Source organism: Pan paniscus, chromosome 14 (assembly GCF_029289425.2).
Source record: "Pan paniscus chromosome 14, NHGRI_mPanPan1-v2.0_pri, whole genome shotgun sequence".
Taxonomy (NCBI): domain Eukaryota; kingdom Metazoa; phylum Chordata; class Mammalia; order Primates; family Hominidae; genus Pan; species Pan paniscus.
The window spans coordinates 54,368,089-54,394,027 of NC_073263.2; the positions used below are offsets into that span (position 1 = coordinate 54,368,089).

Here is a 25,939-nt window from a genome sequence, read left to right on the forward strand (position 1 = left end):
TTTTGAACCCAGCAATCTTACATATTGATCTAGTCTTTAGGAAATGAAACAAACAATGAAAAAGCTGACATTTTTATGGCACGTCAAAAGTCATAAGCAACTTCCCATACAATATTTCATTTAATTCAAACAATTTAGGAATTGTTACAACCCTAGAGGGGCTAAGTGACATGCCCAGGGCCACCGACTCATTGTGACAAAGCTTTTTTGTTTGTTTTTGTTCTTTTGAGACAGCCTTACTCTGTCACCCATGCTGCAGTGCAGTGGTGTGAACATGGCTCACTACAGCCGCAACCTCCCAGGCTCAGGTGATCCTCCCACCTCAGCTTCCCAAGTAGCTGGGACCACAGTTGCATACCGCCACACTTGGCTATTTTTTTCATGTTTTGTAGAGACAGGGTCTCACCATGTTGCCCAGGATGGTCTCCAACTCTTGAGCTCAAGCCATCCTCCCACCTTGGCCTCCCAAAGTGCTGGGATTACAGGTGTGAGCCAGCATCCCCGGCCCAGAGCTGGGTCTTAATACCGAGACTAACACCTTTTTCATTCTCCAGGGAGGAAGGCAGAGGTCACAAAGGTGTGTGAAATGTTGAGCAGGGCAAATGGATCCTGGAGCCCAGGGTCAGAGCTGCTGAGCAAGAGAAAATGCATCTTATTTCTCAGTTTTATGAAGAATAAGCTTGAGATCTTGAATGCCTGGCTGGCTCACAAGAAGCTCAGGGGCAATAGAGGTCAAAGTTTTCTGGAGAGACAAACTGCTCCTGGGGTCCTCCTTGACTGGGTTTGGGGCAGTGCCCTGGCCTGGGAGAGCGGGCACTGGGTCATCGGGATCCCTTTGTTTATTTGGGTGTTTTCTCTTCCCTATATGAAGCATACAGTGGTGAGTACTTGATAGGGCAGAGTCCTACCTGGTTGGCCAGGGAACAAAACGTTGCTGGTCTTTCCTTCAGAGTGGGGTTGTTAGACAGCTTTGTCTAGAAACAGTCACTGTAAGGAACAGGTCAATGACAACTTGGGCAATAGGAACTGAAGAGGGAAGCTCAGTCGCTCCTGGAGGAGAGCCACAGTCCCTAAGGCAAGTTCCCTAACTGTCTGTGAAAAGTAGTATTCAGTAAAATGGGGAAGAGCACTAGAAGTGCTGTGAGGCAAAGGACTGAGGGTTGCTTTTCTCCATGGAGCCTCCAAACTCTGTGTCATCCACAAAGACTACTTTGGTCTCATCTCTTTCAAGGAAGTACCAAGTGGGAAACCAAATATTGGTCTTTACAAAGCACATTTGAGTTAATGTTTGGCAGGGGATATCTGGATCCAAGGGCAGCTCACAGAGTGGGCCTCACTGACAAGGTGTGGGCCATGACTCAGATTCCTGGGTGTCCTGAACCTCCTGGGGCAGGTCACACGTTCCCTGGCCACTCCCTCTTTTCCTACATGCTGGCCATGGGGAAATCACCACTGGGCACTATAAGAAGCCCCTGGGCTCTCTGCAGAGCCAGCGGCTCCAGCTAAGAGGACAAGATGAGGCCCGGCCTCTCATTTCTCCTAGCCCTTCTGTTCTTCCTTGGCCAAGCTGCAGGGGATTTGGGGGATGTGGGACCTCCAATTCCCAGCCCCAGCTTCAGCTCTTTCCCAGGTGTTGACTCCAGCTCCAGCTTCAGCTCCAGCTCCAGGTCGGGCTCCAGCTCCAGCCGCAGCTTAGGCAGCGGAGGTTCTGTGTCCCAGGTGAGGAGGCCCCAGAATCTGAATGAGCTGCATTCATTCCCTTCCATTTGCTTTTGGGTACCTGAATACAATTTCATGGATGGCTAGACCTGGGCACTCTAAAAGATTTACGACTCATTTTGTTAACTATAGGTGCCCTGGAAATGAATTAAAGCCTCAGTAAGATAATTAAATTGTTAGCAAGAGAGACGATATCTCAGTTCTCCAGCTGGGACTTTTGAGAATATCTATGCTTTAGAGGAATTCTCAAATCTGGCTGCACATTAGAATGGGTGGCCAGGGGGACTCTAAAAGTACAGATGCCTGGGTTCTGTACTTAAAAAAATCCTACATAGATGTATACAAATCAAATATTTTAAAAAACCTCTCCCCAGGTGATTCTAATATACAGTCCAAGATGGGAACTGTTAGGGAAAGACTCTGTGAGTTGCAGCTCTGGGAAAGTTTGTCCAGTTGTTTTGCTGCCTGGCAGGATCCCGGAATGGTGAACAGTAGCCCTCGAGGGAGTGAGAGCCGCACTGCCCTAGTTGAAGCCCTGACCATTTCTCTTGGCCTGGTTTATAAAGGAGGTGGGTGTCAGAAATAAGGGGGGAGTTACTGGTCTTTAGCAAAGTGTTATTACCAGTGGACATTTGCCTAGGGGAGTGTTCACTCTTTGCAGTCTTCTTTACAGGGAATCTTCAGGACCATTTCCAGCTCCAAACAACAGTAGCAACAAACAAACAAAACCAAAAGTCATGCATTACAACGAGGCTGGTACAGCTAGGCTAAGTGCATTGAAGGCATAGTAAGCCCAGTTCCGTCGGGGATGAGTCCTCTTTGGATCTCCTTTAAAGAAAGGAGAATGGGCTGGAGGGCATGAGAGGTTAGGAGGTAAGAAGCAGTTATTCATTTCACTCTGGGCCTTTCTGTGGGAACCCCACTCTGCAAACCTCCTAGGCTATTTTTGCTAAGGTATAACTTGGGGTGGGGGAGTCTTATCTGGGCCAAAGCTTCTCTCTCTAAGCCTCTAGGATCTTTCCTCACAGGTCAGGTAGCTGCTTACATTATCATGCTTGAATGGAAGGGCAAATGGGAGAAGGGGGAGGAAAAGACTTTTATTTGTTTTATTTTGACCATCAGAAATTACAGATAATAAAAATGTGATAATTAACAAATGATTTGGATAGGGCCTAGATAGAAACAGCAGCAATAACATTTACTGTGTGTCTAATAAATGCCAGGACTAGGTTAAGTACATAATATATATCTTTTTGTTGTTGTTGTTGTTTGTTTGTTTTTTGAGACAGAGTCTCATTCTGTCACCCAGGCTGGAGTGCAGTGGCACGATCTCGGCTCACTGCAACCTCCGCCTACCAGGTTCAAGCGATTGTCCCACCTCAGCCTCCTGAGTAGCTGGGATTACAGGCACCCACCACCACGTCCAGCTAATTTTTGTATTTTTAGTAGAGATGGAGTTTCACCATGTTGGTCAGGCTGGTCTCGAACTCCTGACCTCATGATCTGCCTGCCTCAGCCTCCCAAAGTGCTGGGATTACAGGCATGAGCCACCGCACCTGGCCTGTATTATCTTATTTAACCCTAAGAGGTAGGTACAATTAATGGTCCCATTTTAGAGATGTGAAAACTAAGGCTTATCAAGGTGAAGTCATTAGTTTTAAGTCACTAAGCTAGCAAGTTATATAGCTCAAAATTAGTCTGTCCATTCTCTTCACCATGTCTGTACATATAGGTTTCTATATTTCCAAGGAGTATAGATGAAAATTGCTTATTTTTTAGTTAGAGGAGGGAGGCTTGGGAATCATAAGTAGGCACAAGGATTCTTTGCAGTCAGAAATCAGTTACATAAGTTTATTCTGTGATACTCAATGATTTCTGGGGATGATCAGAATTGTCTAGCACTCTTTTTTGGACTGAGGTTAACAATAATAATTTATTATGAAGCTCCATCACCAGTCAGAAACCAGCATTTGGGTAAGATTATCAGCTATAATAATAGAAAATAAAATATAGATCAAGAAACAGAGAAATCCAGAATGCCTATTGTCTGGTAAAAAGACAAATATTTAAAAGTAGATGAGACATGGTAGTTAAATTGGACTGAGAGGTTTTAATTTTCCTTTTTACTTATCTCTCCCTGGTGAGTCAGTATCACAACTCCAACTTTTTTTTATACTGGACTAGGAGTCAATTTCACTATCAACCTAATTTTCTGGGGCTGGCTGTCAGCTTGATGAGCTCTTTGGAAGGTGGTAGAAAACACTTTTATAACTGTCATTGAGTAAGTTCCAAACATATCATTTTCTGTACTTTGAAAATGTTGAGTACCATTATTTTATACCTTGAATCTTTGCTGACACTTAGCCTTGGCTACTAATTAGAGCCAGTTGCAACCTTAAATCACCTTAAATGTGAGTTGCACCTTCTGCTGTAAGCACTCAGAGTACTCTCTGCCTCAGACGTCTCCCTCCTGAGGAGGGGCCTCTGCAGGGTCCTCAATTCACAAGACTAGGAAAAGGCTCAATGCTCGCTCCACAGAGTAACTGGTATAGTTGGAACTGCAACGAGTCACGTGTTTTGTTGTCATCAGGCTACAAGGCTGGTTTGAAAAAACAAGTAGGGCTTTCAGAGTGACAGTGGGCCTGATTCCTGGGCAGAAATTGAGTCTTAATCGTCTCCCTAAAGCCAGAACCTGGCATAGTGTAGACATCAGTAAATGTTAATTGAACACGTGCTTAGGGAAAACCTACCAATATAAGGTGTCTTGTGAGGTACTCAGGGTCCTATTTGCCCTACAGAAGGGGAATCGCATATTCTTCCAAAGGCCAAGGGGACAAGCGCTTGTCTTTGTCTCCCATCCCCCATGCTTCATTCATGTAGAGTTTGGGCATTCACCGCAGAGAGAGACTCATCACCATTAGCTTCATTGTCTTTGAATGCGAGGAGCAGAAATATCTCTAATGGGAGACACTGATCAAACTTATGGACCATTTTGATGTCAGCTGAGCATGCTGGGCTGATGATAAGCAGGATGGAAGCTGGGGGAGTCCACAGCATTGGGACAGAGATGTTCAATAGAAACCGATGGAATGGCTGACAGCAGGGCTCATAATTATTTGTCTGTCTTTCAAGTGAACTTCAGGACTAAAAGTTGTTAGCTAGTGGTTCCTAATTGACTGTCTAGAGATTGCTTGATGATATCCACTGTTTTCTGAGTTGGCAGAATTTTTCGGAGAACTCTGAGAATGGCCCAACCCTGTTTGTGCAGCTAATTAAACTCCCCTTGTTAAAATGCAATGCAAGATTTTTTTTTTTTGCTAGACTGTTATTATAATAAGCTATTTCTTCAAAAGTCCTTGATATGTCGGTCTTTTCTGTAAAAGCCTTGGCATGCTTGAGTTGGAGTCTTTCTATCTTTGGAGAAATGAGTAAAGCTGGTTTCAAGGGAAGCCGGCCTCTCTGATAGGTTCCTGGTGTATCTTACCGAGTCTTTATTCATCTCTGGCAAAGACCCTTCCCCTATTCAAACCCTGCTGTCCACCCCTATGTTCGACATAAATCTGCTTGTTTCTCCTCCCTACTCCTGAACTGTTTCCCATGTAGGGATGTGATTGGAAAAGAAAATTGAGACCAAGGTAATAAATTTTGACTAAACACATAAAAAATATGATTGGATACACACACATATTTTTTTTCTGCTCATCTTGAAACTTAAATTAAATTAAAAACAACTTAGATGCAAAAGCCTTGATTGGCCCCGAGGCCAGTGATAAAATAAGTCTTCATTATAGAAGCATCTAGACCCAGCTTGATCAGGCATTATGGAGGTTGGTGGCCATTAAATGCACAGGACCCATGACACCACCTGCAGCTGGCTGACCTGAACTTTGAGAGACATGGCCAGAGTCTCTTCTGGCTCTGAAGACCATTGCTGTCTCCTTAGAGGTTTCATAAAAAGTCCCTTCAGGCTGATGTTCCACAGGTGAGCTTTGGGTTGGCTTTCAGATGAGATCATTAAAAGGCACAGCAAATTGGCTGCCAAGGGTTACTCTGTAAGGCAATAGTAGTAATAAAAAAATGTTAATTGTGCTGGGATCCTCTTGGGGAAGTTCAAAGGGGACAAAAGAAAAACAGGATCTTTCAAATGTGTCATTTAAAAATATGCAGTGGCACTGAAGTGTGAGTCTGAATATCTTAAAGAAACATAAAATATTTTAAAATGACTTTTTCTGCAAATGGTAAGCTGGAAAAAAACTTTTATTTAAAAAAATTGCACAAAACCTTCAAGCTCATACTCTATTCACTTTCTAACAAATGGCTGGTTCCCATTTTGAAGGATGTTAATTTGCAATTTTCCAGGCGATGAGAGGATATGAATTTGCATCATATATTTTCACTGTAGCCCACATCTTTGGTGATTCCCTCATTCTGATGAAAAGGAATTGGATTGGGTTGGGGTGAAGGTGAGGAAGAGAAAATGAGCAGTAGAAGGAAAGCGAATGTGACATTTTCAGATCACCTACTCTGTGCCAGGGACTTGGCTCACATTACTCCGTTAATACTGAGGACAACCCTGTGAAGTAGGTTATCTCTATTTTACAGATGAAGGAACTAAGAATTAAGGAGATTTCACATCTAGCAAGTGCTAGAATTGAAATTCAAACTTAGCACTCTCATAGCTTCTCTATTTCCCTTTCCTTGCATAGAGATAGGAATAATCTCCTTTAAGACTCCAGAATGGCCGGGCGCGGTGGCTCACGCCTGTAATCCCAGCACTTTGGGAGGCCGAGGTGGGTGGATCACGAGGTCAGGAGATCGAGACCACCCTGGCTAACACGGTGAAACCCCGTCTCTACTGAAAATACAAAAAATTAGCCAGGCGTGGTGGCGGGCTGTAGTCCCAGCTACTTGGGAGGCTGAGGCAGGAGCACAGAGTGAACCCGGGAGCCGGAGCTTGCAGTGAGCCGAGATCGCGCCACTGCACTCCAGCCTGGGCGACAGAGTGAGACTCCGTCTCAAAAAAAAAAAAAAAAAAAAAGCCTCGAGAATGGAGAATCTTCCTTTAGGTAAAGTCTGCTGGCGTAGTGGTTTTCGTACAACCAGTGGCGATGTGGCTAAACGCTGGGTGGTCCCCACCTGTGAAAACAAAGCTGTTTTAGCTTGTTTCTATGATTCTATTCATTTATGTATTGGACTCCACTTACTTGCCTGTAAGTACTCTCGACAAGCCAATTTCTGTCACTCCAGTTGCCAAAAGCTCAGATTCCAGCTTGTTATTGATGTTCAACTTGTTATTATTTACAGTTGTTTTCCAATTTCACCGGCTCCGTGGATGACCGTGGGACCTGCCAGTGCTCTGTTTCCCTGCCAGACACCACCTTTCCCGTGGACAGAGTGGAACGCTTGGAATTCACAGCTCATGTTCTTTCTCAGAAGTTTGAGAAAGAACTTTCTAAAGTAAGCATTTTCTTTTCAAACAATATCTTGATAAAGAGAAACAAAACAAAATGTGTTTTAATTTAGGATTTTATAAGCAATCATTCTTCACTGTATCAAAGACATCACGTTTTTATTCTATGGTGATTTTAGTATTTATTTTATAGGACACCAATGGAGTTCTTATTAAGGCAGGGAAAATGAGAGCACAGGAAGAGAGTGGGGTTCAGATTGTTCACGCCGTGGATAAACTCACTATAGTATTGTGGTACTTATGCAGTTGGAGAGAAGCCTTGAGCTCTCCTTGCAAACCCCAACCTGCAATTTTTATTTTGTTTTGACGCTGCTTCTTCCTTTTGGTCTTCTAGATCTTTCCTCAAGCTTTGCTTTCTTTTCTTTCTTCTCCTCTATCCCCTTTAGTTCTATTCTATCTCCCTTCTCTTTTTCCTTTTCTTCGATTTCTATTCCATTCCTGCATCCTTTAGTTTCTTATTTCTCTTGCCTCAATCCTTGCCCTTATTCATCCCTTCTAATCTCTCTTTTCCTTTCCTTGTTAATTCTTTTTTGGGGGGGACATTTTTGGGTATTTTCTTACTTTTAGATGATCTTTTTTTCCCTCCTTCTTTTCCCTTCCTCCACTTCCACTCCTTCAAATCCTCTCCCTCTCATCCTCCTCCCTCCCTCTCTCTTTCCTTTCACCCTTTTTTATCTTTACAAATTGCTCACTTCCTTCTCTCTCCCCCTCACTCTCTTTTTTTGTGACAATAAGTTGTAGTCTCTTTTATTTTTTTCTATTTTCTCCAAGTGAAACCCAAGGTTGTAGTCTCTTTATTTTTAATCTTATTTTTTTTTGGTGTATAGTAGGTGTATGTATTAATGGGGTACATGAGATACCCTGAGACAGGCATGCAATGCGTAATAATCACATCATGGAAAATGGAGTGTCCATCCCCTCAAGCATTTATCTTTTGTGTTACAAACCATCCAATTAGACTCTTTTACTTATTTTAAAATGTACAATGAAATTATTATGGACTATAGTCACCCGGTTGTGCTGTTGAATACTAGGTCTTATTTATTCTTTCTAACTACTTTTATTTTTTACCCTTTAACTATCCCCACTTCCATCCTCACCCTCCATCTCTTTCTTCATGGTTATCTTCTATTGTCTCAGCAGGAACATTACATTTGATGTGTCCAATATTAGACAAAAATTGAAGGCTTCCCTGGGAATTTGAATCAAGACTAATAGGTTTCTCAGCCTTGGTAAAAACACTGACTTGAACTCTGATTACTGTTTTTTTCTTTAGCCAGAGGAAGTTATCTTAAAGGGTTTGCCTTTCTCTGGGCTGGCTGGAGCAATGTGACTTGGTGTTCTAGTTTTGACCCCTTCCACCTTTTCAGCCCAAGTTAAAAATCAATTAGAAAAGTTCCTATTTTCTGCACAGGTGTAGTCCAAGCTAGGCTATAATCACATTATGCATTATTTAATACAACTCCATTAATTTACAAGGAGCTCTGGCTTTACTGCAAGATTCAGAATAAGTTTTCCTAAGAAATTTAAGCTTTGCCACCTTAACATCCAACATAGTTATACTTTAAAACAAAAATTATGATGAGGCTGAGACCCTACTTTCAGCCTGAATTGGTAGATAAATATTCTAAGTTTAAATGAGTGTCCAGGAAAATGTGTTTGACTACTCTAGAAACCTAGCTGCTTAAGAAATATAATGTCCTTGAATTAATCAGCGGAAAAGGCACAGCATTAAATTATAAATTCTAACCATTAATATTCATAGCCTTATTCCAGCATAATCAAGTACAGATAAGAAGTTATGCATAAAAACATAACAAGTAGAGGAAAATCCTAGGTAAAGATCTTTTCAGTTAGAGTCATTTGCTTTGAAATAGTGAAAACTACTGATTTACATGTTGTCTTTGCTGGCAGCAGTGTGAAGGGCAGTTTGAAACCTTATGCGCTCCAGGGAGAGTATGTGGCTTGCCAGGTTTGTGAATATGGGACATTTAATTCCAATACTGTACGGGGGGGCTGGTAACATCTGCTTTGCTAATGACAGATAGGGAAGAAGTGCAGAATAGGTGGGAAAGTTTTAGTTCTGAATGTGTTGGTGGCTGCTCTGATCCCAAAAAAACTGTGATTGTGGCCTAAGAAAAAAGTTTATCTGCTAGCTAGGATTTATATAATCGATTTAGTGTGACAGGTGATAATAACAACAATAATAGTAGCAGTTTGTTTGTGCTTTTTCAAATGCTTCCTGTTCTATTCTCCTCTCAAGTAACCCTTTAAGGCAGATAGGCCAGGTGTTGTCTCTCCCATTTTAGAGACAGTAAAACTGCAGTTCATAAAGGTAAGGAGACTTGCCCAAGGTCATTCCTCTCTTGGCTGGTTAAGCCAGGTCAGAATTCGAGTCTTCAAAATCATCTCAACTCTCTTTCCTCTTGGCCATGCTGTTAGCATCCTCCAAGGTAGGCCCAGGAAGAGATGCAGTAGTAATGCCTTCAAATCCAAAGTTATCCCTTTAGCTGAGGGCTTTCGAATTTCCAAGTGAGTTATTACAGCTGTCCCTAGGTTGCCTTGAAAATCGTCATTTATCCGGGGGCCTGGGAGAATGCCCGTTTAGGACAGGCCAGTAGAAAAGGTTTTTGACTGCCTTACATTGATTCATTATCTGTCAGTACACAGAGAAGACAGGGAGCTGCCTCTGCATAAGATGCTGAAAGCATTTTACACTTTTCTGTTGTTTACGGTATGTCCTTTTGTGACTATACTTAGGAAAGGGATGGCACAAAAGGCAGCTCAGGATTTTCTCTTTCTCTGGAGGCTTATGGTCTTTGGCATGAGTTATTTAATATGACACATTTGCTAGTAGATCCTCATGCACGGGAAGGTTGAGGCAGCCTAGGAGACATAAAGGCAACCCATAAAGAAATAACATTGATTGAGCCGTATTTTGTATAGTGAAATATAATAAATTAAAAGGTCAGATTGGAAAACGCTGAAATTACTGTTTCTCTATTAATTTCTATAATTCATAGGGCCTCCATTAACTAGGCACTTAACGTACATTATCTCTAGTCTTTGTGATAATCTTGTAAGCTCAGTATCATTACCCCCAGTTTACAGGAAACTAAGGGTTAAAGAAATTAAGTGATTTGCCCACTAAGTACTGAAGTTAGATTTCAGTCTAGTTGGGTCTAGCTCCAAAGTACTTTATATGTCTTTACAATCACTCCAGGCTCAATGAACCCTGTTACATTTACTTTGAAACATATATTGAAAATAGTAGTATGTTGCAAAGTAAACGTACTTATTTCAAATAGTCTGGCCATAGTTATAATCACAGGTTTTGAGAGACTGGCAGAAACATGAACCAGATTAATTCTTTAGCTTACTAGCACTACACCCTTATTTATTACAAGACCACATTAATTATAAGGAACAATAACAAGCACCCTCAAATCAACGCTCACACAAATTTTATTCCTCATCAATGATATAGTATGTGCATAACAAGCAAAATAAAATGGAAGCTGTGAATGTTAGGCTGGTGGCTTAAAGGCTCAACTAAAACATAGATGAGCCGTCTAGTGCTCAGACTTGTCATGATGAGGAGCTTCGAGATAAAGATGTTGACACAGGACGTGTCTCCTCAAGGCTAGACCCATATTCTTGATAGAATGTTTAGCAGCGTCCCTGGTCTTTAGATGCCAATAGCACTCGCCCACCCCCCAGTTATGAGAACCAGGACAAAATCACCACCACTACCGCCCTCCCTTCATTTAGAACCACTTTTCTAGATCAAAATACAGCCATAGGTCAGCTAAAGACAGGGACATGTTCTGATAAATGCATCGTTAGGTGATTTTAACATTGGTGAACGTCATTTTATACTTACACAAACCTAGAGGGTGTAGCCAACTACACACTCAGGCTATATGATATAGCCTATTGCCAGGCTACAAACCTGTACAGCCTGTGACTGTACTGAATAATGTAGGCAATTATAATACAATGGTAAGTTTTTGTGTGTGCATATATATCTAAACATAGAAAAGGTACAGTAAAAATATGATATTTATAATCTCATGGGACCACTGTCATATATGCGGTCTGTCACAGACAAAAATGTTATGCAGCAAATGACTGTATTTTCCAGAAGAAGAAAAAAATGCAGAAAGTGCCCCAAGTGCCAGGGATGTGGGACTGGAGGCTCCCAGGCAGGCTGCGCTGCCTCTCCCAAGACTGCATCTCCCAGGAGGAGCTGGCATGTGGTCAGCATTGTCCACGCATTCCCAAAGCTACAGATTCATATATGTGAAAAGTTCATATGAATGATTTACTTAAATTAGTAAAGTTCACACTCTGAAGTCTTTCTGGCCCATCCCCAAGCTCTTTTGTGTCTTCTCTAACTCCACGGATGATTGCCATTTTCCTGAACACCACTGAGCGTCCTTTAAGTGTCAGCTGAAGAACCTTGAGTTTTTTCCTCAAATGGATCTTTACAGACCCTTCATTTTGTCTGCACCAGGGCAGGCACACCACACATTTTTATAGGTAACAAACTCCAGAATATGCCTTGCTTTTTTTTGTGAGAATCTAGGAGAACCACATTTTATTTAGCAGAGATGACAGTTGAATCACTCATTTTTGTAGAACAACAGCTGCGATGTGCCACCAAAATGTTCCAGAGAAGCTGAGGGTGTTTCATTTGTTCCAAGAGCTGGCAAGGCCAAATGCCAACAAGCATATTTATTTCTCAAACTTCCATTTCTGTAATGGATTGGCACTTTATTTATTTATTTTTATCATAGTCAAGGTTTTATGCCTGAGTTTTGTAGACACTGGAACCTGGCAGCCCTATATCTGCAGTGCACTTCTGAGGGGGACTTGTTAGGTTTTATATACAGTGAGCCTTCCATAGCCTTGGTTCTGCATCTGCATATATAACCAAACTCAGATTGAAAAATTTCACGGAAAAAAACTAATAAAAATAACCATGTAACAACAGGAACTATACAAATAAAAAACAATACAACAATGATTTATATAGCATTTACATTGTTTTAGGTATTATAAGTAATCTAGACTTGATTTAAAGTATTTGGGAGGATGTGTGTAGATTGTAGGCAAATACTGTACCATTTTCTGTCAGAGTCTTAAGCATCCTTGAATTTTGTTATTCTTGGGAGGTTCTGAAACCAATCCACCATGGATACTAAGAGGTGGCCGTATATATGTTTTAACCTCCCTATCCACCAAAATATCACCAGCTTTGTCATCCTCCGAGTTATGGTACATCCAATGGCAGTGAGCATCAGTTGCCCGAGGAGATACACTAGCAGTGCCAAGGACTGTTTTTTCAACTTTCATTAAAATCCTTTTTGCCTGAAGCCCTAGCCCTTTAGGTCTGTGGTCTATGAGTCTACTTTAATTTGCACAATGGGGTTAAGTGGAAGGGCTGAAATGACAGAAGTTAGGATTGCTTTTGGTATGAGAAGGATTAAAGGCCAACATCTGGCTCTAAATTCATCCAGGCACTGTGGATCAGCTACTTGATATTAGTGTAGTTTTGGGAAAAGTATCACTTCAGTTCAAATTTTTAAAAAGCATATAAAGCCAGCAACTTATTTAATGAGCAGGTCCTTAAAAAAGCCATGGCATTTTCTTTAGAGATCAGACACAGAAAGAACCACCAACTGTGTTTATTAAAATATCCATTTGGAGATTCCAATTATACACTAAACTGCCAAGGGAATTTTTGGAAGTATTTTAACTTAATGATCAGACATTCAAATATATGCAACAAATCTGTAATTTAAAGGTCTGATTGCAATAATCAGTTCTTGGAATAAATGTGGGTGCACTTAATTAAATGTGTACTCTACAGGGCACACACACTCACATATTGTGTAGTAGGTTGGATCTTTATGCCACTTTGTAAAAGGCAGAGGGGATCAAAACTAATTGTATATGGTGATCAAAGAAGGAATTCGGCATAGCGCATTTCTCCCTTTTCCAGAAAATACTTAGATTTAGAGCCATGTTTCTAAATGGAAGGAGGGTGGTGTTGGCCGTGGCAATGATTTTGTCCCCAGGGAACATTTAGCAATGCCCAGAGACATTTTTGGTTATCATAACTGGAGAGTGGTTGGATGCAACTGGCATGAAGAAGCCAGGGATGCTGCTTAATATTGTGTAATTCACAGCACAACCCCCACAAGAAATGACAATCCAGTCCCAAATGCTAACAGTGCTGAGGTTGAGAAACAATTAGAGTAAGTGTGCTGAAGGGAGGAGAGATGGCAAGAGACTATGATACAAACCAGTTTAGTTTGGGGAGTTAATGTCTTCAAACATTAAAATAGAGATTAAGAAAAAAGGGCTCAATATCACTTGATCATTAGATGTTGATCTATCTAATGCAAATCAAAGCCACAGTAAGATATCATCTCATACCAGTCCAGAATGGCTATCATTAAAAAGTAAAAAAATAACAGATGCTGGTGAGGTGGCAGAGGAAAGGGAACATTTATACACTGTTGGTGGGAGTGTAAATTAGTTCAGCCATTGTGGAAAGCAGTGTGGTGACTCGAAGAACTAAAAAGAACTATTAATCAACCTAGCAATCCCTTTACTGGGTATATGCCCAAAGGAATATAAATTGTTCTACCATGAAGATACATGGGCGTGTGTGTACATTGCAGTACTATTCACAATAGCAAAGACATGAAATCAACCTAAATGCTCATCAATGGTACACTGGATAAAGAAAATATGGGCCATATACACCATGGAATACTTTGCAACCATAAGAAAGAATGAGATCATGTTCTTTGTAGGAACATGGATGGAGCTGGAAGCCATTCTCCGAAGCAAATTAACACAAGAACAGAAAAGCAAATACCACATGTTCTCACATATAAATGAGAGCTAAATGATGAGAACACATGGACACAAAGAGGAGAACAACAGAAGTGTACTTGAGGGTGGAGGGTGAAAGGAGGGAGAGGAACAACAACAAAAAAATCTATTGGGAGCTAGGCTTAGTACCTGCGAGACAAAATAACCTGTACAACAAACCCCCATGACATGAGTTTACCTATATAACAAACCTGGGTATATACCCCTGAACCTAAAAACTTTTTGAAAAATGGAGATTAAAATATACCTGCAAATGATGATGCTGAAGCAAAATTATTTTTAGTCTAGCAAAGTATAAAATCTACCTCCCTTCAATTGGAGTAATAAGTTCTTTGCATATGGATAGATTTTAAAAATCTAGTTAAATGTATTTTTGATCTATTTATTTACAAAACACAATGATTGGCAAGAATCAAATAGTTCTCAACTCAAGCGCTCGGTAGTGGAAGAAGATGGTGTGATACTACTCAGGGAATTGGCTTGAACCTTTTGATTTTCTTTCAGGTGAGGGAATATGTCCAATTAATTAGTGTGTATGAAAAGAAACTGTTAAACCTAACTGTCCGAATTGACATCATGGAGAAGGATACCATTTCTTACACTGAACTGGACTTCGAGCTGATCAAGGTAGAAGTGAAGGAGATGGAAAAACTGGTCATACAGCTGAAGGAGAGTTTTGGTGGAAGCTCAGAAATTGTTGACCAGCTGGAGGTGGAGGTAAGGAGTGAACTCACTTCTTGGTAAATTAATAATAAACTCCCTTCAGTGACTGTAAGCAAGTACTAGTACCAGGAAGTGAAACTCTCTCTTCCAACTTCTAATTCTCTACTGTCTCATGGCCACATGGCATATCACTATGTTCTGTTTTGGATAAGGGCCTGTGTTTGAATAGTAAGTTAAGCACATTGGGAATGTGCTGACTTAGGAGCAGATGTCGTCTAATGGTCAGAATCCTGCCCCAGAATAAAATGCCCTTTCAACTTCTCTGAAAAGGAGCTGGCATAAAGTTGAACAACTGTTCATGGCCAAGCTATATGAGGTGTCTTCTCTGCTCTAGATTTATCCTCATGGAACTAGAAATCCACAATATACCTGATTGTGGTAAACTTGCTAGGTTTGTTTCTCCTTTTGAATAACCTGGAATCCTTCTCTGCAAACTGGAAACCCGCTTTAAGAAATTTCTTGTATATTTCTGTAAAGCCTTTTAAGATCTGTGGAGAAAGACCATCACATTAACGTTATGGTTGGGTAATTTATATCAACAAAAATTTACTAGCACAGTCATGACATGGGCTATAATTGAGAATTCTAGTTACATATTTTAGAATTTAAGCTTTCTCTGGCCCTCACCATTCATTAGAATCTTAATTATAATACAACATGAGTAAACACAAGTTTATAGGGGAAGGTTATTAGAAATGAACTTTAATGGACATTTGTGGATGCTGAGGATGAGCTTGGGCTCTATTATTAAAGCTGTTAAAATCTTTGCCATTTTCTTCTTGTCACACACATCTGCCTGAGATCTGACAGGCATTCATGCTAAACCATAAAATGTATTCTTCCAAATGAAACCATTCAGAAGAATCTCTGGTGTATTCTCTGGCAATGTTTCACTAATGACAAATTCAGCCCTGGAATGTTTATGAAAGAAATTGCACCATAATATAAAGTCACTCCGAATTTTTATTTCCTTAGATAAGGAATATGACTCTCCTGGTAGAGAAGCTTGAGACGCTAGACAAAAACAATGTCCTTGCCATTCGCCGAGAAATCGTGGCTCTGAAGACCAAGCTGAAAGAGTGTGAGGCCTCTAAAGATCAAAACACCCCTGTCGTCCACCCTCCTCCCACTCCAGGTAGGCATGCCAGTTTTTTTAACCACTTGTGCCAGACCCCATAAGGAGCTGTGAGTGGGGTGGGGAAGGGATTGGGGATTGCAATGGTGAAAGAAGAAGGTAGGTTTTTTTTTTTTTTTTTCAGTTCTCAGTTTTCTCTTCCATGTTTTAAAATTCCCTTCCTCCCAAGTATTCTACATGCTATCGTATTCTGGGTTTCACAGAGGAAGAGCACAAACAATGAGTTGATTTAAAGCAAAATCCACAAGTTACACGTATTCTCTTTGCATTTTCTAACAGGGAACAAAAATCTCTATGGTGATGGAGGCCCTATCAGGGGCCTCAGGGGAAAGCCTCTGGAATCTGTGTGTGGCATCCACTTTCCTGTGGTGTTAAGGGCTGATTGGCTCACTTATCTGATGAGCTGGGTTTATGCCTTTGATGCTGCCATCTTCTCTCTCTCCTTCTGTTTCTCTTTAATTTTTTCTTTTTTCTTCCTATAAATGCATGCTGAGCACCTGCTATATTGTGTGTCCTGAGATTCAGTGAGGATTAAAGGAATGACCCCACATATCATGTGCTTGTGGGTGTGTCTTGCCATTCCTCATGGATTGTGAGTTCTTGGAGTAGGGGTGGCATGTTAGTCTTTAATGAATTCTCATTGGGGTTAAGTACAGCACAGAGGTGGGTGTTCTGCAAATATACCCATGAACAGAGGCAGTGGAGTGTAGGGTACAAGAACATAGCTTTAGAATTCCAAAGACCTGAGCTTCTCAGCTAGGTGGCTGCAGCAAAAAGGATCCTTAATATCCTCATTTGTAAAATGGGAGAATAATAGTGCCTGCCTTGCAGGGTGGCTGTGGGGATTAATGAGTCAATGCTTGGGAAGCTCGGAACCTTATGATCGGCACTCACACGCTGGCAATGGATATTGTTAATAATGTTGATAATTGAAGCGAAAGCCTTGCAGCAAAACAAAAGCAGTGCCAGATCACTGTGCCCTGCAATGCATTCCTTCAGGTAAACTAAAGCCTCTCAGCCACAGTGTTCAGCCCCATTCTTCAGAGATATCAATGACACAGGGACCTTCTCTCTGCAGGTCCTGAGCATCTTAGTCTGAGTGGGGACTGTATCTTTTCATCAAATCATGCAATCCTTTTATTTTTATGAATTCCAATCCTCACACCTGCTTTCTTTTAGACTGTGTTTCTGGATTATTGTCATTGTAACTGATTTTTTAAGGCTTCAATTATTAAATAGGTATAGCCGTAGATATAAGCCTCTTGGTCTTCTTCAGGCGGATTTTTTTCCTCCCTCTGCAAATAGGAGTCTGTCCTACTATGACAGGTGTCATCTAATGGTCAGAATCCTGCCCCAGAACGAAATGGCCTTTCAACTTCTCCAGAAAGGAGGTGACATAAATTTGAACAACTGTTCAAATTTCTCATCCTGCATAGGAGGTTTAGGGCAGACAACATGGTCTGTCCTCTGTAATAAACTAAGGCTAAATTTAGTCTGGGATTAGTGGTGCAAAAATGTAGCAAATGAGAGCTGTTTCTGCTGGACCACAGAGGACCCACTGAGGCAGAGGCTGAAGCAGTGACAACTCCTGATAATACCTGAACGAGCTCCCCAACACCCCTTGCAAATCCTCCTCATGGAATAGATTTTTCTGGCACAATTTTCTACGCATCCCTTATAATGAGGACATTTTAGATGAAGGAATATTCAGGGCCATCTAACTTAGCCTCGTCTTGTCTCAGAGGAGAAGACTTGGATGGTAAGGACGCTGCTTTTCCTGAGGCCACACAAGTAGTTAATGACAGAGCAGAAGCTGCAAGGCAAGGGTCTTTGCTCCCTGGTCAGTTCAGGACCGAAGGTGTCAGGCAGCAGTAACCCAAGGACAACGGTGGGGAGAAAATGCATTGCTTAGTACCCAGGGAAGAAAACAAGTGAGCCTGTTGGGTTGTTTTTGTTGGATTTTTTTTTTTTCCCAGAACTTTCCCCTAGGCCCTTACACTTAGACTTCTGTGATCCATCCTAGCCCAGCTGTGTTGTTTAAGCAAATTGGACCCAGATTTTTACTCACTTTCCCACAACCTTGGCTGTACCTGAATCCCTGCCAAGCCACTTGGCTCTCTTCCAGCTTTGTTCATATTATATTTATGATGTTTATATTAAACTGACTTTTGGTCACGTTTTTAAATCAATTTCTTTCACTTGCTCTCTTTCTGTTTGGATTGGTTGATAATGCAGAATTGGAAAATCCCCAAGCACCACAAACTTGTGAGCCTGTGGAGACTTTAATTAAAGTTATTCTCTATTATGGGACTTTAAAATCTGGCCTGTCTGCTTTTTTCACTGCAGAGTTGCACAGAATAAAAAAGACTATATGCAAGTCTCAGCTGTAAAGTAACTCTGCGGTCTCTGGGCCCCCTCCCTTATAGCTACAGTTTGCTAACCCAGTGGTCAGCTTGAACTTAGAACAAGTGAATGTATCCCAGGTTCAATAAAATATGCTTCCTATTTGGTTTTTGCTACAAACAACGTCCTTTTTCTGCCTCATTTCATAGAACTTTCTAATCTAAAATAATTGGCCTTCTACTCATTAACTTTTTTCCCTTAAAACTTCAGTCTGTCTCTGTTTTGCCTGTGAATCTAAATGACTGTATATAGGCCAAATGTGATCGGGTGCTCAGGGGTTGATCTCCAGTTTGCTTGGGGATGCAAGGTTCTATGCTGGTCCATAGTGATGCTCAGTAAGTAGTTGATGATTAAATGGGATCTGAAAGAAATGGGGTGACCTGCTAAAATCTCAAGCTTAGGGAAGAGCCACATGTTGAACAGCATATATCCAACACTTCAGAGTCAATTTAGTCTTAATCATTTTATGACTATGATTGTTTTAATTGCCTAATTCTTATAAGTCAATCATATTCTCCTCCTGGCTCAAACAAAGTTCAGTTGCCCAGTTGAGAGAGTGCATTAATAGATCCAAGACTAATTTTCCTCTGCAGGCATATAATTATTGGCTTCAAAAAAATGCTACTAACCATGATACTTTTAAAAAGCCAAGTCAGAATATTTTAAATTCTCATGATTGTGGCTTCCTCAGGTATTTTCAGAGTACCATGGTGCCATCTAATGAATTGCATGATGAAGAGAGTGCCAACCAAGGCTAAACTTGTATAGAGGGTTCCTCAAATTATGTTCCATGGAGTAAATGCCAGGCTTTTTGAAAAACCAGATATGTAGCAGGGTGGAAGGCTAGTGTTTTATAAATAAGGGTAAGCTGAGTTTAGGTGATTTGATTAATCTTTCATTCCTTTATTCCACAAACATAATTTGGTGCCACTGTGTGGCTGGCCCTGTTCTGGGTACTGGGGTTACCAGCATGAGTAAAGAAACCTCCAGAAGCCACTATCTAGGAAACGAGACATCTAAACCTCCAGTTGTAACATGATGTGATTATATTGAGATATTTACCATTTACTGAGTAACATTTACATGTCTTCTCTGTATTTTTCGTAACTATTTTGCAGAGTTGGTATTATTTTTCTTCTGACATGAGGAAACTGAGGCTCAGAAGGTTAAATAACTTGCTCAAGGATACACAACTACTGTTGGAATCAGGCTTTGAATTAGAATCTGTCTAGTAGTATTTTCCATACTAGGCTGCCTTCCATAGCTGCTCTAACAGAGAGGTGCACCTGTGATTTCTGGAGTGAAAAGAAAATTCCAACAACTCACCTATCTGCTTAACACCAAATTATTTTTGCTTCCTTGCTAGTGGAGTAGGTAAAAGGGTACTTTTGCTCCTGACAGTTCTGTGCTGTGTGTTCTCTTCCACCAGAAAATGCAAAATGATTCAATGGTCTTTCAGAATTCTTGGATCATGATTGGGCAATGGGCTGTTGCCCAAGTGTCAGGGTGAAATTGGGATGGAAACTGGGTATGAAGTATGGAATGAAGTATGTCTAAGACCTTGACATGAAGGAAGGGGCTGGCAAGGAGCATGAGATAAGGGAGGGTAGTGAGAAGCTCAGTGAAGATGGGATGGGGGGATGAGGACTCTGAGGAACAGTGGGCACTGGACTGGCTGTCAGTTTCAGTATCGTGTCCAAGATGGTTTGCTGCCAGGAGTCGAGGAAGCCCGCCATAGCATTTTTCCTGGTCTGACATTGTTGTGGCCACATTTGTAGCATTGGCAGCAATGTTGAGTTCTCATCCCCATTTCCACTTCCTTTCTACCACAGCCGGGGCCCTAAAAATAGCCCTTTATCCTTACCCATAGAGGATAAAAGGAGGATAACAAATGAACAGGAAAGTGTTTAGGAATGTTTGGGAGGTGAGAAAAACAAAGTTTCATACATTTTAATATTTACACTGGGCAATTTGAATTTTCTGGTCAACTTATGAAATGATGAGCCACTATTACTATTAGTAGTAGTAACAATAGTAATAGTACTAATACTATTATACTAATAATAATGCAATTAGTTTAATGATAATAGCAGTAGTAATAGTAATTTTTTGAGAAGTTTATTTTGGTTCCTTCAGGTCTAAAAATTTCCACATCTGGGGACAGAATAGTTTATCTTTAACCTCTTGGTAGTGCTTGAATAAGTTATATGCATCATAAATTTTCCTTAAATATTTTGTTGCTGTCGGTTTGGGATATTTTCTTTTCAGGAAGGCAAGACTCAATGAAGCAAACAATTCTTGTCTTCCAACCTGAAAGAAAAAAAAGTGACTTTCCTCAGAGTGAAATGTAGTTAAATAAATAAGTTCTCAGGAAGATACTTTAGCTAGAAAATCCAGTTTGTAGCATATGGAAACTTGAACAGTTTTTGTTATCATTAAACTGAACACACCGCTAACTTTATTTTAATAATTCATGCATTGTTTCATAAACAAAAGCAAACAAGTATTCATCTGAGAGATCACTTTTAGTAGAAGAAATAATAATTTATAATTTTATTTATTATTTCTTCAGTGGAGAATAGTCTCTTGGCTGAAAACACGTTGCTTTTTTATTTATGAAATGGCACATGCATTATTAAAATAAACCTGTGACTGTGTTCTGCTTAATGATATGCAAAATTATTTGAGGTTGGATACAGAGTGGTTTCATTTCTCTACCTGTTGTATGGTTGGCTGGCTTTCTCACCAACTGCGGATTTACGAGAGCATTTAAGGAGCATATATTTAATTCTGGGACCAAAAAGCCCCAGCCGATTGGAAAAATAAAAACAGAATTTCTAGTAATGGTTTCACCTTTGAGCAGTCCTTGGGTGAGAAGGATGGAGAGGGAAAGCATTTAGCAAGGAAAGGAATGGGTCTTTCCATATTGGACACAGCAGAGACCCAGAGACAAAGGCTTTGCTCCCCCTTCCCCGCCTCCATGCTAATCTCAGGCAATTCTTTGGAGCTCTGCTTTTGGCTCCAGCTCACCTCATGTTCCTCAATGGCTCTCTGAGTCCCTGCAAGTATTTCAAGCCAAATCCAACAATTCAGGTTCTGCTCCTTTCCTGTCTCACCTGCTCTGCTCTGAGCAGCAGGACGAGGGAAAATGACCTCAAATATACTTGAAGTTGGGTTTTCTTTGTTATCCAATAAACCATCTCATGAGTTTTTTTGAGTGTTAAGATCCCAGAAAATGTGTGTTCAACTCTTTGGATAGTTATTATAAAAATACTGGAGGAACTGTATTTTATTTTTATAGCTCATAAACTCCTGGGATGGCAGGCATTTCAGCGGGAGTACAATGTGAAGGGTTGATCGCCCAGACTGTTATTTACCCAAGTGTTACAGGGAATGTAGATTCAGTGGACCAGTGAATCTTGTCCCACTTGATTGTACACATTGTGACAATGACAGTGTCTGGATGGAAAGATGAAATACTTGCATGTCATTCTATGGCACAATAGCATATGGGTTATGAACAGCAGGACTCACCTTGTAACTCTGCAGCAGGACGGTCAGCAAGTGATTTATTGATGGGCTGTGCATTGGGTACGGAGCAGGCAATGTTGCCCCAAAATAACTTTATGGCTTCTCAAGGGTGAAATCCCACCATTACAGGACCATCTTTCTGGATCTATAAAATGCTATATTTAAAACGTCCTCTTCTGAGAATAGCTTAAAGCAGGATTGGTACCTGGCGTGGATGTGCAGTTGGGGGTCCCAAGGAAGGGGAGAGTGAGGAAGGGCATGAAGCCTTGCCTGGGAAAATCTTCTCCCTCATCACTATTCTTTCTGGGATAGATTTCTATAAATCTTGTGGATTTATAGAAATAGGGTAGGATTGTGGAATAATCTTGCTTCCTTGATTTTGCTATAAGAAAAACAAAATAAGATAATATTTGCAAAATGCTTTCTGATAGAAGGAAATATATTAAATTCACCAAGTCTCCCTTTCCTCTCTCTGGGCCTCCAAACTTTTTAAATATAGTTCTTGCTGGTTTCATTATTCCTATTTTCCAGATTGAAAGCCCACCCATGGAAACAGAATGTAGTTCTCTGTAGAGCTGACATCGGGTTTGCATTGAGACTGAATGCACTGAACTAAGAGGAGGTTTGGCTCTTCTCCATCAGAACCACTGTTGTTATTGAACCTTGACAGGAAAAATATTTATAGATTCCTTTGGTGCTTAGGATATTAAACTATTTGTATCCTGTCATTCCTTTTCTCTAAAAATGCCTTTTTATTTTCTTGTTTGTATAGGGAGCTGTGGTCATGGTGGTGTGGTGAACATCAGCAAACCATCTGTGGTTCAGCTCAACTGGAGAGGGTTTTCTTATCTATATGGTGCTTGGGGTAGGGATTACTCTCCCCAGCATCCAAACAAAGGACTGTATTGGGTGGCGCCATTGAATACAGATGGGAGACTGTTGGAGTATTATAGACTGTACAACACACTGGATGATTTGCTATTGTATATAAATGCTCGAGAGTTGCGGATCACCTATGGCCAAGGTAGTGGTACAGCAGTTTACAACAACAACATGTACGTCAACATGTACAACACCGGGAATATTGCCAGAGTTAACCTGACCACCAACACGATTGCTGTGACTCAAACTCTCCCTAATGCTGCCTATAATAACCGCTTTTCATATGCTAATGTTGCTTGGCAAGATATTGACTTTGCTGTGGATGAGAATGGATTGTGGGTTATTTATTCAACTGAAGCCAGCACTGGTAACATGGTGATTAGTAAACTCAATGATACCACACTTCAGGTGCTAAACACTTGGTATACCAAGCAGTATAAACCATCTGCTTCTAACGCCTTCATGGTTTGTGGGGTTCTGTATGCCACCCGTACTATGAACACCAGAACAGAAGAGATTTTTTACTATTATGACACAAACACAGGGAAAGAGGGCAAACTAGACATTGTAATGCATAAGATGCAGGAAAAAGTGCAGAGCATTAACTATAACCCTTTTGACCAGAAACTTTATGTCTATAACGATGGTTACCTTCTGAATTATGATCTTTCTGTCTTGCAGAAGCCCCAGTAAGCTGTTTAGGAGTTAGGGTGAAAGAGAAAATGTTTGTTGAAAAAATAGTCTTCTCCACTTACTTAGATATCTGCAGGGGTGTCTAAAAGTGTGTTCGTTTTGCAGCAATGTTTAGGTGCATAGTTCTACCACACTAGAGATCTAGGACATTTGTCTTGATTTGGTGAGTTCTCTTGGGAATCATCTGCCCCTTCAGGCGCATTTTGCAATAAAGTCTGTCTAGGGTGGGATTGTCAGAGGTCTAGGGGCACTGTGGGCCTAGTGAAGCCTACTGTGAGGAGGCTTCACTAGAAGCCTTAAATTAGGAATTAAGGAACTTAAAACTCAGTATAGCGTCTAGGGATTCTTTGTACAGGAAATATCGCCCAATGACTAGTCCTCATCCATGTAGCACCACTAATTCTTCCATGCCTGGAAGAAACCTGGGGACTTAGTTAGGTAGATTAATATCTGGAGCTCCTCGAGGGACCAAATCTCCAACTTTTTTTTCCCCTCACTAGCACCTGGAATGATGCTTTGTATGTGGCAGATAAGTAAATTTGGCATGCTTATATATTCTACATCTGTAAAGTGCTGAGTTTTATGGAGAGAGGCCTTTTTATGCATTAAATTGTACATGGCAAATAAATCCCAGAAGGATCTATAGATGAGGCACCTGCTTTTTCTTTTCTCTCATTGTCCACCTTACTAAAAGTCAGTAGAACCTTCTACCTCATAACTTCCTTCCAAAGGCAGCTCAGAAGATTAGAACCAGACTTACTAACCAATTCCACCCCCCACCAACCCCCCTCTACTGCCTACTTTAAAAAAATTATTAGTTTTCTATGGAACTGATCTAAGATTAGAAAAATTAATTTTCTTTAATTTCATTATGAACTTTTATTTACATGGCTCTAAGACTATAAGAAAATCTGATGGCGGTGACAAAGTGCTAGCATTTATTGTTATCTAATGAAGACCTTGGAGCATATGTGCAACTTATGAGTGTATCAGTTGTTGCATGTAATTTTTGCCTTTGTTTAAGCCTGGAACTTGTAAGAAAATGAAAATTTAATTTTTTTTTCTAGGACGAGCTATAGAAAAGCTATTGAGAGTATCTAGTTAATCAGTGCAGTAGTTGGAAACCTTGCTGGTGTATGTGATGTGCTTCTGTGCGTTTGAATGACTTTATCATCTAGTCTTTGTCTGTTTTTCCTTTGATGTTCAAGTCCTAGTCTATAGGATTGGCAGTTTAAATGCTTTACTCCCCCTTTTAAAATAAATGATTAAAATGTGCTTTGAAAAAAGTCATCTTTTGTTTTATTTAATTTTAATTTTTTTTTTTTAAAGCTCTTAACAGGGTAGTCCATATCTTGCTATGAGGTTGGGAGAATGGCTACCTCCCAAACACTAGTGCCAGGAGATTGCACACCTAACAACAGATCACATCAATAACTTTTATAAGAGTCCAAAGTTAGGCTGGCTCTTTCATTTTTCTTTCCCTTTAAAATCCACTCTTTCTGGCAGCTTTTATTGTACATGACTGCCCTATTATCTTTTGGGATATGACCTTATGTACTTATTAATTTGCATGACTGATCTGATTATTTCCAATGCTAGACTACATTTATGTAGCTTATGTTCCTTTTCCAATTGAGCTATGAACATGGATCAGAAGCCTCTGGATCTTCCCCAGACAGGAGGACTTGGGCAGAAAGCAAAAGGACTAACTGGCTATACCAGGAAGAGAAGTACCTTTACCAAAGAGAATATGTAAGAAGACAGGTGACCTAGAGCTGGAAGGACACAGTGGACTGATGTAGTTAGTCTTACTGAAATGCTCATTTTGGATCCTTGCCAAACTTTTTGAGACAGATGGCAGCTATAATATTTAGTATTTTAGTAAGATTTTTCCCTATCTCTTCAGGGCTGAGTGTAGAGACAGGTATGCCCTTCAAAATGCAACAAGATATGAAGATAAAGACATGTATGTCATGTGAGATACAAGTTAAAAACCAGGATGTTATATTTAATCTGGCTCTAGGCAGTTTTCCAGATCAATGTTTTGTACCAAGTACACAGTATGACCTCTGAAGATTCAGGAAAGGAGGCAGGAAGCCAAGGTAACCCTAGCAATCAGCTTCTTATTTGAACTGCTACAGAAGCATTTGCCTGAAAAAATTCACTTCCCAGCCTCTTTCTCACTGGACGTGGTGTATCAGCCTGCAGGGGCTGCCTGCAGGAAATCTCCCTGCAGGGAAGGTTGAAGGACTCAGGGATTCAGGCTCCTGGGTTTACCGCAGTGCAGTTACACAATGGGAAATTTAGCTCCAGATTCATCAGCTACTGCCTGTTTTGAAATTTACGTATATATATTATAAACATAAATTACATAAGGTATAATTCACATGTGGTAAAACTTGCCAGTTTTAAGTGCACAATTCAATGAGTTTTGACAAGTGTATAGTCATGTAAAGGCTACCACAATTAGGACA

At 40.6% G+C, this 25,939-nt stretch overlaps 1 protein-coding gene across 1 annotated transcript; it reads left to right on the forward strand.

The window, feature by feature from the left end:
- Positions 1-1,515: 1,515 nt before the first annotated feature.
- Positions 1,516-25,066, forward strand: OLFM4 (olfactomedin 4). The gene is made up of 5 exons (XM_003813538.5): positions 1,516-1,719; positions 7,024-7,176; positions 14,603-14,815; positions 15,797-15,956; positions 22,663-25,066. The coding sequence occupies exons 1-5, from the start codon at positions 1,516-1,518 to the stop codon at positions 23,463-23,465; spliced, it is 1,533 nt and encodes a 510-aa protein (XP_003813586.3). The 3' UTR covers positions 23,466-25,066.
- The last annotated feature ends 873 nt before the right edge of the window (positions 25,067-25,939 follow it).

Coding starts and splice junctions, on each gene's coding strand:
- OLFM4 (XM_003813538.5), top strand. CDS start 1,516: ATGAGGCCCGGCCTCTCATTTCTCCTAGCCCTTCTGTTCTTCCTTGGC. Junction 7,177..14,602: donor TTGAGAAAGAACTTTCTAAA/GTAAGCATTTTC, acceptor ATTTTCTTTCAG/GTGAGGGAATATGTCCAATT. Junction 15,957..22,662: donor CCACCCTCCTCCCACTCCAG/GTAGGCATGCCA, acceptor TTGTTTGTATAG/GGAGCTGTGGTCATGGTGGT.